Here is a 13,864-nt window from a genome sequence, read left to right on the forward strand (position 1 = left end):
CTCCAAAATGTGGCAGTCCTGGAGAACGGGGTAAGTAGCACTTACCTTAATTAATATAGAAATAGTTTTCTTCAGTTTTTGCTTAAAAATTGAAAATTATAATAACAAACCCAATGAGTTCCAGGACCTGTAGATACATCTAAATTTATAATTCCGTTTTCAAATTTTCTTATCTTTTTAGGTAACATATCTATAGTAAATATACCTCTAAATCCTTTTTCATTTTTCATATTGTTTTCAATCATTTTGTTGGATATTCCCATGGCTGATAGACTCCCTTTCCACAAGGTTTTTTTTTTACCTGATCCAGAAATTTTGTCCAACACTTTTTTAGTACCCCAACCAGCTGCACCACTAGCTGCTCCTAATGCTAAAGTAGAAAGTAAAGGCAGTGGCGTAGCGAGGGGTGGGCAAGGGGGGGCATCATGCCCCGGGCGCTACTCACAAAGGGGCGCCAAATGGTCCGCAAAACAAAAAATTGCTGGATAATTTTTTTTTATTATAATTGATTTCTGGAAAATATATTTTAAATTAGTGCCAGGGAAATATAATAAATGTTAATTCATAAATATTATTCATAATATTTAATATCTAATTCATATTAAATATTATATTAAATTCATATTCATATTAAATTCATATTCATATTAAATTCATATTCATATTAAATTCATATTCATATTAAATTCATATTCATATTAAATATATTCATACAATATTTAATTCACGTCCTTGTCATCGCGCTCTGCTTAGAATAAAAATGAAATGTTATTAAATATTATATATAAGTTTAATGTCAGCATAAATTATATTGTACATTTCACTATGTTACTACCTTTCAAGTTCAAGGCATTCTTGGTAAGTAATAAATCAAATAAGATTACTAACTACATCTACTCGACGCTTCTATTATTAAGTGAATAAAGTATGAAAAAATTTGTTAACAGAAAAATTTGTTGTTCTCATATTTGTCACCACAGATTCAAAATCAATTCATTCATCTTCTGGCATTTACAGTTCGAAATCAACTAATAAACGATATCAAAAGAAATAAATATTATGGACTTTTGTTTGATTCAACTCCTGATATCTCTCATCGAGAACAAATGTCCCAAGTCGCTAGGTATGTAGATGCTGATTTTATCGATAAAAAAGTTTCCATCAAAGAATCTTTTTTGAGTTTCATTGAAATACATGCTAAAGATGCAGCCTCGATTGAAAATACAATTTTAGAGAAATTAAATTACGATGAAATTTCATTAACAAACTGCAGATCACAATGTTACGATAATGCTGCCGTGATGGCAGGTCACACATCTGAAACGCGATGGAGCGCTAGAATACAAGCAGTTATCGTTATCATCTATGAGCTAGAGAATATAAAAGAACTAATAGAAAAGTTAGCAGAGCACACTACCACTACAAGTGACAACAGAAGTGAAGCTATAATTCTGTTGCAAAATATACTAACCTTTAGTTTTATAACTTTACTTCATTTCTGGTATGAAATCTTAAGAAGGATTGATCGTGTGCAGCTCAGATTACAAGATCCTAGAATGAATTTTAGAGAAGTATTCCATGCAGGGCCCGATTAACCTCTGAAAATAGGGGAAGCATAATAGGATTTTGGGGCCCCCCTAACTTGAGCAAAAGAAACTTTTGATATTTTTCACCCATAAACAATACATTTTAAAGAGGTAAGAACCATGTAAAAACTATTAGAACCTTAGAAAGTAATACAGAGATCCTATGCAATCATGTTGGACCCTTCTTTACGTGCTTTATAAGGCACGTAAAGTAGGGTCCAACATGTATAGTAGCCAACTATATATAGTAACAAAAACATGAGGGAGTAGCTAGCACATATGTTGAAAAAATTTAAATATTTCACTAAATTAAATTATAAAATTACTTGTTGTTATACGAAAGGTTCTTTGCAAGATGAGTCTCTTTTTTATGCCAATTTTTTTACCAGCGGCAAAACAACACAAAGCATCCCATTTATTAAGCATCCCATTTTTTTTCTTTTCGAGAGTTTTTGTTGGAGTCATTTTTTTTTCTTATTCTTTTATTATTAATATTTTTTTCGGCTACAAAAAATAAGAAATTGGGCCCTTAATTTCAGTCATTTGGGGGCCCCCCTAGAATTTAAAAGGGGAAGCACTTGCTTCCTGTGCCTTTTCGGTAATCAGGCCCTGATTCCATGATCTTGAATCATTAGCGACTGAACTAGCCGAAATTTGAGACAAGCTCTGTAAAGAGGTAATAGAAAAAGCAGAGTCTCTTTGTGAAAAATGGGATATGGATACAACAATACGTGCCTGGAGAATTGGCAATGGTGGTCTTTCCGCAGAAAGTGAAATTTCTCGCGTTATGAAAAGCACTCTTGATCGTCTCCAAGAAATGTGTACACGATTAAGTGACCTTAATTTCAAATTTGGATTTCTACTAGACGTTGAAAATTTATTAAACAAGGATAATGTTTAAACCTTGTTAATAACCTTGAAAAAAAAATTTAAAAATCTGGGTGAATTTTATAATACAGATTTCAATGTAATAGAACTTTTTATCAAAATATGTGACAGCAAAATGTTACTCCGCAGTAGAAAAGAAATTAAACCTAGAACTCCATTAGAATTTCTTACTTTTATAATCAATCTCGAATAAAGAAGATGTTTTTCCAAATCTGAGAGAGGGCATTTCAAATACTCCTGACTATCTCAGTATCAATTGCTAGCTGCGAACGTTCATTCAGCAAATTAAAATTAATTTTGACAGATCGCCTAAGTGACCAAGCATTTTTAAGAGTGGAAAGAGAAAAATTTTAAATGATCAATTTTGATGATATTGATACATTTGCTTCATCAAAAGCACGGAAAATTTAGACATAGTAATAGTTTTATTAATGTATTATAATCATATGATTATTAAATATATGTATCTCCTTAGAGATAATAAATATTTACTTTTTTATTGTTTCAAAACTGCGTGTTTTTAAAATATTTCTTTATAAATATGCAAAATAAATAATAGGTATCTTTTGAACTAATTCTAGATGATCATATACATTTCAAAATTTAGTCTTGTTCTCTCAACTAAATTTTTTGTCTCAAATTTAAAGCCTAGCTTGAGTCCATGACTTTATTTATTTTACTTTATTTATTTATTAATTTGCTATAATCCAAGTCGCCCATATATAAACCATATATATTTTACATATAATATTATATGGTTTTCGAATGGGGGGGGGGCGCTAAAAGGGTATTGTGCCCCGGGCGCGAGTTAAGCTCGCTACGCCACTGAGTAAAGGTACTAAAAATGGTAAAAACCCTCCATTCTTTTTCAGTTGAGTCTTTGATATTTTAATTCTTTTACCTTTATCAATTTGGTTAATTTGTGTAGCTGTTAAATGTAAATCAAAAATGGGTGTTTTACTTTTATCTATTTGTAAACTAAGTTCTTCACCATTTTTATAAGCTGATTTCAATTTAGAAATCTGACTGTCGCTCAAGTATACCTTTTTCACAATATACATTTATTTACTAAGAAATTTCTTATAGTATTCCTTTACCTGATCGTTTGTCATAGTTCCCTCTCTTAAAAGTAAATCCAACAAATCTACAGTTTTATTATACAATTTTTTACTTTTAGAACCTTTACAAATTTTATCTGTCAAATCAACTAAGATATTCAGTTTATCTTCTAAACCTTTTCCTGTGTAATGTCTACCTTGTTTAATGGCTGATAAAGCTTCTAAATATCTTATCATCATATTCATTTTATAATCAGCATTATCAATCCTTTTCTGATACTCATCTTTGTTCTTTGTTAAATTTCTATTTTTGGTTTCATTTCCTTTCTCTCTTTTAAATTGATCTCTTTTTGCCTTTGCCCTTTTAATAACTTCTTCAATATCTTCATCAGTTTCATTCCACATTATTGAAGGTAATTCAAATTCTAATTCTTCTAGTAATTCTTTATCTAAATTTTTGTCTATATCTATTTTTAAAAACATACTTCCTACATTTTCAGTATAATCTTCCTCTGACTGATTCTCTATCTGAGGTAAAGATCTGTAGGTCTCATTCATAGTGAAAGATAAATTATCAACAGCATCTTTTATGCCTAGCAAGTTTTGTTGTCTAGAAGTTTCTAGTTTTTCCATTTGATGAAGTACAGGTTCGTGAAAATCGGCTAATGATTTCTGTATTCCTATATCTTCTTCTAATTTTATTTCATTATTTTTCCTAATTTCTGATTGTAGTTTAACTAATCTTAGATCATTTTTTAATTGCTCTAACAACTTTTTATTTCTCTCTTTTTCAATACTTTCCATTTATAGGTACTAAAAATAACTGTAAGGCTTTTTTGCCTAAAAAAAGTATTCTAAAAATGTTTCTTAATAAATGGATAAGATTACAGTCATCCTAAACATTCAGGGATTTATTTTTCCCAGTCGTAAGATTGTAAGAGAGATAGGATGGGCTCATTTAAATTTACCAATCGGTGAATATATTGGCGTATTTACACCTAATTGTGAATTGAATGATCAAGAATTGAAGATTGTACGTAAATGTACTTCAGAAGTACACGGATTAAGATTTAATAGAAATAAGAATAGTTTATGGATAAATCATCAAGACGTAAAAAATTATATAAATAACCTATATCAACTATATGATGGTACATTTGCTTATAAAGGAGGTATTTTAGAAAAAGAGATATTAGATGAATTGAATATACCATCTATTGACATTGATGTACCTAAATGTACTAAAATTTTAGGACCTGGATGTTCGTTATACAAGTGTATGTATTACAGAAATTATATTACAAAAAATGTTCTTAAATAAATGGAAGAATTTAATGACCTCAAACGATTTCCTGAAACATACAAATTAAATGAACTCGAGATAGGTAAATATAATTTAATATCGTTGAGAAAAATAAATACAAAATACGGTGGCTCTATTGTAGCTAGATTAGAAGTAGACAATGATGAGAAAGATTTTTATCTCTCGAAATGTCATGGTGAATTATCTGATAAAGCTATAAGAAAAATTAATAGTGGAAAATATATTTTTGATTTTAAAGGTAAAAATAAATATTACGATTATGAATCACATGTAAAATAAAAAACGATATTTTAAATAATCGTGATAATTTTATTAATAAGGTATAAAAATAAGAATTTTGATTACTAAAGTCATATAAAATACAGGATTATTAATAAAATAAAAATTATTAATAAAATAAAAATTATTAATAAAATAAAAATTATTAATATTAAAAATAAGAATTTTTAAATATACTGATTTTGTTTAATATTTCGTATAAAAATGTAAAATATAGGTCTATTTTAAATTTTTTTAATATAAAAATAAGAAATTAATAGTAGTATATGAGGAAAGGGCAAAGTGTCCTGTAGCCCCCCCCCATATACTACTAACCGATAATTGTCAACAGTACTGAGGTAAGTACCTATCTGCATCAAAAACGTTCTTTGATGATAAAAAAAAATCAAATCTGACTGTCTTCTCTGTAAAGCCTAATAATCAATTCTTTCTTTTTTGATGACCCTAGTTAAGTTGTTTTTTTTTTTCTTCAGAAAATCCCGCCAAAATTTGACTTTCAATGTTGGCGCTAAAATAAGGCGATATTTTGCTCACCAGCAACGTTTTCCCGATATCGAGCTCATTTTCCCCGTTTCCAAATTTTCTAAGCCCGTTTGTATTTATGGAATCGTCCTGTCCCTAGTCGCTTGTCGATTAGCGGATCCGACCTTCATCGTACCGGGAGAGGTTGATATGCTTTTAGGAGTCCCAATATTTTACGAGTTATTGAGACCAGGGCAAATATATCCTCCAAACTCGGAATTAATTCTACAAAATAGTGTATTCGATTATATTCGCGATCGCAACGCTCGAGTACTCCGTCTAGCGGAAGCCTGAAAATATCAGGCATTAATTTATCACGTTTTCATTTAGTTCCTTCAAAATCATTGGCAGAATCAAATGCCATTTCCTTAGCAGCAAATAAGAAGCAAAATTTACCTAAGGAAAAGGCCGAAGAACTTGAAAAAACTCACCAGAATATTGGTAAATCTGTCAGAAACAGAACACGCCAAACATTTGAAGAAAAATTCCTCAATAATTTTTAACTTCTATTATCAACAAACTTGCAACTGATAACTTCCGATTTCGGATTCGCATACTGTTACTGATATGTGTTTTACGGTAAAATACATTTCCTCTGTCTTCAATTCATTACAAATTAAAGTGAAGTCAGCATTGCTTTCTTCATTCCAATTAATAAATGTGAATTCAGAACGTACAGAACTGTAACAGTTATAGAATATTCTTCTTCCTTGTAGAATAGTATATATTTCTTTATCTATATAATTCGGAAAACAACAATAAAGAATAATCTGAATTACTTGAAAAAATATATTTTGTGCTGATTATAAATAAATTATTATTGTTTTCTTTTTAAGTGTTTTTTAGTTTTGAAAGAATTTCAACTAGAATTCAGCTATTCTGCTTTTAAGCTACATATTCATATCGTGATCTTACAATTATAAAATTTTGCTGTGTGGTATGTTATCTAAAAGTAACGTAGGGATAAACTATGTATATACACAGACCAGTCACATTAATGTGACCACCACCTACTTTCGACGTCAACGTGAAATAACCAATCACAGAGTGCAGGTGGCAGCACATTACAGTGTAGTGTATATATTGGATGTCCTTGGGCATCGAAAAGCATTTCAGTCGTTGGCGCAATGCAGAAATGTAGCGATTTATACGACGTCCGAAAGGGCATGATTATTGACTTTCGGGCCAAGGGTGGAAGCATTTCGGAATAAGCATTTCGGTGGAAGCGAATCTCTCTGTTAGTGCTGTAAATAAGGATTCAAATGAATCATCAGCACTTTCTAGTTGTTTAGCTTCGGCACTTAAAGAAGCGCGCAAATAATACAGTTTTTGGGCATCATTTAACTGTTTATTGTTTGAAATTACATGTTCAAATTGAGTTTTGAAATTAGACCACTCTTCATACTTTCCAGTAAAAACAGGAAGTGGTATTTCGGGTAACTTAAGGCCGTTCGCTCGCTCGATCGGGAGAAAAGCAACCCCCATGTTATTCTATGGACAGTTCAGCCTTACATAAAATCGTCAATTTTCAAGATAATAACATTCTGTTTTTTGAAAACGAAAGAAAATAAAAATATCTTAATTAATGTGGAGGAAATTTAAAAAAAATTTTTTTTTACTATTTTTTAAATTCAGAAAACTCAATCCAACTTCAAACAATTTTTATCCATAGTAGTTTTTCTCTCATCGAATTCTTAATCCATGTAAATTAAGATTATATTCTTACCTTTCATTTAAAAAAAAAAAACTAGAAATATTTTGAAATTGGACGAAGAAAAATTGCGCCGAAATTTGAACTTTAAATCTTAGCTATCTGAGTTATTGTGCTGCCATCTACAACGAAGGCGTCTATTTACCTAATTATGCGAAGAGAAAAAAAAACAACCCCTTAGTCCCCTCGGAAAGAACTGGTAATTGATTGGTTTAAGGAATGGCGGTTCATTCGAAAGAAGGTAGCCAAAATTTAACCTCTCCTTACTGGTGGAATAAGTAATTTTCCTTACTTGTAGAAATTTCTTAATGTTTTGCGAATTTTATTTTGGAAAACGCTTTACGTCTTTGATGTTTCCTTCGATTCTTAAAGTTCAGGAATGAAAGATAAGAATTAATATTGTGGGTATGCATTGAAATCTGGTATTATACAAATAGAAAGACACTATACTTTATTATTATTATTATTTAGTCAGCAGTTAGTAACCCCTCACCGAGCCTCGATACCGAACTAGGCAGTGCGTCCGTCTCATAATCAACCCCCTTCCCCTGAATGAATGATTCTGTATTTCTTTCATTAAATTATAGAAATCTACAAATCGGAAAATTTGCAAAACCTTTAATAAATTATTTTTGAGTTATCGGTAAAAAATTTCACAAATTTAAAAGCATTAACTGTGAAATTTTCTGATTTACTCTCAATAAATTTTATTTAAATCGAGTTTACAAAATATACATTTGCCCATACATTAAAAACAGGAATTCAGAGGGAAAGTTATGTGAAGCTTTATTTGGAATAAATTGATTGTGCGATTTTTACAACTTTCAGGTTATTATCAAAATACAGTTTTTTTTTTTATTTCAACAAATAGTAAACATTATTTTCTTCTGAAAAGTAAAAATATGTACTGTTATTAATTTTTTTTATTATTCGCAAATTTAATAGCAAAACGGCAAACTCGCAAAAAAAAAAAATTTGGAAAAAATATACATTTTCTTATGGGAAATTGTGTAATTATTTAATGAAATAATCCAATTTCGATGGAATGGGAAATTACATTATTTAATAATTTTAAATTTAAGTTTTGAAACTAGATACATGAATTTATATTCAGAAAATAACACATGATTTACCCCTTCAATAAATAATACATTTTCTTATAAATAATAAATAATACATTCAATAAATAATACATTTTCTTATAAATAATACATTCAATAAATAATATATTTGTTACCGGGGTAAAGGACAAGACACCGGCATTCCATGACATTGCATGGAATGTCAGGTTTTTTTTTTCCAAGCATGAAATATGAGAATTATTACATATTTTCCCTAGACACTATATGTAATAGCTAGGTATTCTATAGAATGACAAATGATATTTAGGCAAAGTAAGAAAAAAGATCCTGATAAGGCTATTATGTAAATCACGCGCATTCCTCCACAATTAAAATGTTATACGCAAAAAATAATGAGAGAGAGAAAAAAATAATAAAAAATAACATTTATTAAATAATGCCATTAAATAATTGTATTCAAGATGCGTAGAGAAAATGAAAGTTGGATAAAACAAAATTTATGCCTTGTAGAATCCATGCCATATAAAGGGAAACAAAATTTTCATATACAAATGAAGAAATTAAAATTAATCTACTTGCTCTGATATGGTAAGCTTCAAAGACGTTTGAATTACATTTCATTACATTCGAAACGAATCATAGGCATATTTTATACTTTGAGGTTTTTCATTACATTGAATGCTTAGAAAATGTGAAAAATAAGAGTCCTTTCAGGTACTGGCTAGTTTAGGTATAACAACGCCTTGATATTCCACAGAATGTTGACTTTCAAACTTTGCCGGTAACATACATATCAAAATGGAAGAGCCGTGGTTGTTTAGGGGATAGAGTGCTCTCCTCCAAATGAGGTGATTCAATTTCGAATCCAAGTGATAGTTGGTCAAACGAAATCCGCCCACGGCTCACACCGAGCGCAATGCTAACAAAAAATATCCTCAGTGTCAGACGGATCATAGATCCGTCAGGACTATTCGTGGTAGGTTTTCGTGGTTTTCATGTCCACCTAACGCAAAGACGTGTTAGTTCTTTCAAAACGTTCTCCACGAAGGCAAATTTTCTCCCTATACTTGATTGAAGAGCTACTTTGTCTTCTGGATTGTGTTCAAAAATACAAGGCTACGGAGTTGAGTCATAAACTGGAAATTGGGTTGGCTGTTCAACGACAATTATTAAAAAAAAAAGAAGTAAAAGAAGGGAGAAAATAAAAAACAAAATGGAAATATTGGAAACCGGTAAGAAAATCATTTCTTATTTTTAATCCATAAATATCAATATATTTTCGGACAGTTATAATAAAGATACGGGACAGTTTATTTATCCGAAAAAAATAAATGTTGATGAATATTTTGTAATCACAAATAGAGAAATCTTATTTTATTCCTTACGATCTTAATTTTTTTCCTGACAGTTGCCAGTTTTTTTTTTTAAAGAAAATAGCAAAATATAATAAATCATTATTGATAAGATTTCGGAAATAAATAATTTTTACAAATACAATTTTCAGCTGTATACAAACAATCTTTATTCCCCCCCCCCCCCCATGTATTCGCATCTCGCCTCCGTCGCGCGTTTACTTTATATTTTCGAAACAGCGTAAAGAGTAAGAAACGAAAACTGAAAAAAAAGAAAAGGAAATAAGCTAAATAATGAATATAAGAAAAACAAGAAACTGTATCCATCTCTTCCTGTTACTATGGGGTATGTGCATAAAACCGGTTTTTTTCTGGCTATTCAAATGTGTAGTTGTACTAGCAGGGACTAATATAGAGGAGAAGACGATTTTTCAAAGCAAAGCCTACTAAAATGAGATGGTGGACTACTATGAACTAAGATGCCTCGCTTGCTTAGCTTTTATGTATAATAAAACTAAAATAAAACTTTCTGATACATAATAAAAGAATGCTAAACAACTTTTGAAAATATTAAAAAAATCAAATTGTTTTATAACACAAGTTTAATTATATTAGTATGTATACGATTATTATTTCATATGATAATCAACGTTATTGACATGATTTACAAGCTTTTCGCTTATTGTTTTCGAATAAGGTATTCAGAAACATTATTTTTGGTTCTTATTTTTTTACCGGTTCCTCAAATCTCTAAATGCTTTTAACTTCAGTAATATATATGAAAAAACGCATGACTTTAACACTTCAAAAGTTCTAAAATAATTTTCTAAGTATTCCTTGAGAAATATGAAAAAATACGTTGGTATTGGATTGTTTCGATTATTTTGACGACCTATACAGCCCATATATATATATATATAAACATTTCAATGTATTTGTTTTATCGGAATCTTCCATAAAAAATGGAATCATATCTATCAGCAACTGAAATGTCGATACACTAATACCTCTGCTTAGTTTTCTAATAACCATTTAATTTCTGGTAAATCCTTTATTCATACAATAACTTTAAACTACTAAGGATTGCCAAATATTTTGATTACATATTCATATTTTTAAATATTCTGAGTACATTTCTTACTATAAAGATTTTAAATTTGAAGAAATTTTAAATGAGCATGCAGAAAATATTTATATGCCATTTACTACGCGCAACGATTTGTTTTCAATTTATATAACAGACATTCAATATTTTTACAAGTAGTGAAGAATCGACTAATATTAAGTTAATCATGATAGATTAAATTAGTTTGTAAATACGTATTTTAATCAGAAATTATACAGCAAATTTTTTATAAAATTAATGTTAGACTTATTTTAATTAGTTATAACTTTTAAAATCTCTTATCATTTCGAAACTGATTAATCTACAACAATACAACATTCTGATGCAAAAACATTAGAGCAGTTTACATTCTTAATTGAATCAATAAATAGTCTGAATTTTACCTCTAAATTTTCCAGTCTTGATTCAGTATCTTCCAAGTCATTTTCGACGTCTGGAATCTCATTAAAGTTCGGTAAATCATAGTATTGTTCACGGATATGGTAAAGGCGATTTTGAAGCGTTTCAACTTTTTTCAATTTCACTTCTAGTTCACTTACTGATATATCCGATAGATCTGTTACAGAATGCTCTTGCACAAAGGTTTCAAATTTCGTTATGGAGCATTTGATAGCTCCCTTAGAACGATTTAATTTCTCCATAGGCTTTGTTGGTACGTCTCGTAATCGACGGACCACTTATGTTTAAGATATTAGAGATATCGAGAGATGATGAAAGTTATTCGTAAATTAAACTGTAAATAAATGACGGACCATGTGTCTTTTTATTAGTTTATTTAGACACAAACATGACATAGAAAAGGTAAAGGTAGATATTGGGGAAAATTCCCGCAAAGAGCAAAAGCGCTCTTAACAGTACGCGCATGCGCAGACATCATTTATTATTTAATTTGAACAATAATTATGATATGTCTGTCTTAAATGCGATTAAAATATAAGATAAAGCAAAATTATTGATTGAATATTCCATCCTTTTTTTTTTCTTCCATTCTTGCATTTTTTTTATTCGCCTTCTGCTGACAAATTTGGCTGATATATAAATATTACTTGAATTTTTATATGTAATCAAATGCCAAATTATAAGTTGCTTAGTTTTATTTTACATATTGCAAATACTTTTTCAATTAACTAGTTTTTATAGCTAATATTAATTTTTTCTATTTAAGATTGAATAATAAATTACGCAGTCAATACAACAGTATAATTAATTAACTGATTTTTAATTTACTTTAACTTTAAAAGGAATCTTAATTTCTCATGCGAAGTTAAATTTTCTGCATTCCATGTATTATTAGTTTATTTTACTATTTTTCTCCTGTTAAATTTGCAACAACAAAAAAAAATCACAGTCAAATAAATAATTTTCGGAGAATTTGCCATGAAAAGATTCTCTCCAGGTCCTCTTCTCAAAAGTATTCAGAATGAATGTGATTTTACTGGTAAGTATTGTTGTTTTGGAATGCAGCAATAGAAAAGGTAGATAAGAAACGATAGAGATAGATAAGAAGGTAGAGATAGATAAGAAACGAGTAAGGTGTGGTTGTTCATTCAAGGAAGTGAACAATTCGTAGTCAACATTGATGAATGAGCAACATATGCACTTAAGAATGAACTGTTCTGAAATGTAGGGGGTTTAGTCCCTGAGTGCAAGGCGCTCCTCAAGAAAAGAAATATAGTTTAGTGTATTCAGAGGAACGTGGTGTTTATAACTGTAAAGATGGGAAGTTATGCTATTGGGAATGATGATGGTAAGTACTTATACCCATTTTATATATAGTTGAATTATTATTAACTACTAATAAATAATTTTTAATGCGAAGGTTTATTTTCGGTAATAAAATTTATTGAATTTAAAAGCGAGTTAACTAATTAGAATTTCAAGAATAAATAAATTCAGCTCGTCAAATTTCAATTTTGCAGTTGCATCCCCCTGGGTTTCAGAGTATCCAGCCTGGTAATTTTTACAAACTCAACAGTTAATGATTTTCGAATGAAAATTCAATTGTTTTTATTCCATTGTACAGTCCGCAAAAAAAAAAAAAAAAAACGAATCACCCTGAATAACTTTCGTTCTAATGATCGGATTTTCACGAACTAAGTGTCAATCTTAATGGTTCCTGGGGGTTACCTCAAATATGTTAATTAATTAGTGCTAACTATTAATTAAGTTACGAAATCAGACACAAAAACGTACTTTCTCTGAATAAACATAAGTTTTTTTTACATATTTGGAATCTAAACACTTGAATTAGGGGGGGTAGACAAAATTTTAAAAAAATTGGGTGGTAAATTGGGCCGCAATAAAGGTTTATATATTTGGCGATAGTCCAGAACACCGCCAAAAAAAGTCGCCTGCGCAAATAAATATTTTAAGATAACCCATTGACTAATTCAAAAGAGGAGTGCTTAATTTTACTAGGTTGCTACGCAACCAAGCTCTGATAGTAAAAAAATTGAAATAATGTTCAGTGATTGCTCGGAGAGGTTTAATTTATTGTTAATCGAAAATGTCTCGAAGTTTCTGGGCAATAAACAATTTTTTTAGGGGATTTCTGTCCAAAAAGCAAAAAAAAAATTATTTATATCTCCTTTGAAAAGTAAATTTGAATCGATTTATAAATTATTTAAGATAGTTATTAGAATTTAAATACATGAACTTTTTATCTGTTATTATTTAGATTACACTGTTTTTACTACATTTATTCGAGGATTTTATACTAAATCAAATGAACATAACTTATTATAGCTATATACAAAATTTTAGGGATAATCATTTTTACAGCTTTAATCGAATCTTCTAGGCAAGAAAGTTTGAAGAAGAAAAAAGTGCTTGAAAAATAAAATGTAGATTGTATAATAATTCTAATGCACATTCACAAGGTTTTCTATAATTTACGATATTTCTTTGTTCTATAACTCAAGGAATTGCTGAATGTT

At 29.6% G+C, this 13,864-nt stretch overlaps 1 protein-coding gene across 1 annotated transcript in view; it reads left to right on the plus strand.

Annotated features, from left to right (window-relative positions):
* The first annotated feature begins 12,436 nt into the window (after nt 1-12,436).
* The window catches only part of LOC147806220 (uncharacterized), a 43,223-nt gene continuing 41,795 nt past the window's right edge, over nt 12,437-13,864 (plus strand). The window contains exon 1 of the mRNA XM_087169012.1: nt 12,437-12,675. Coding sequence (XP_087025138.1) covers nt 12,645-12,675 — 31 coding nt within the window. The 5' untranslated portion in view covers nt 12,437-12,644. The remainder of the gene's footprint in view (nt 12,676-13,864) is intronic.

Source organism: Parasteatoda tepidariorum, chromosome 8 (genome assembly GCF_982258835.1).
Source record: "Parasteatoda tepidariorum strain Cologne lab strain chromosome 8, Ptep-v5.0, whole genome shotgun sequence".
Lineage (NCBI taxonomy): Eukaryota > Metazoa > Arthropoda > Arachnida > Araneae > Theridiidae > Parasteatoda > Parasteatoda tepidariorum.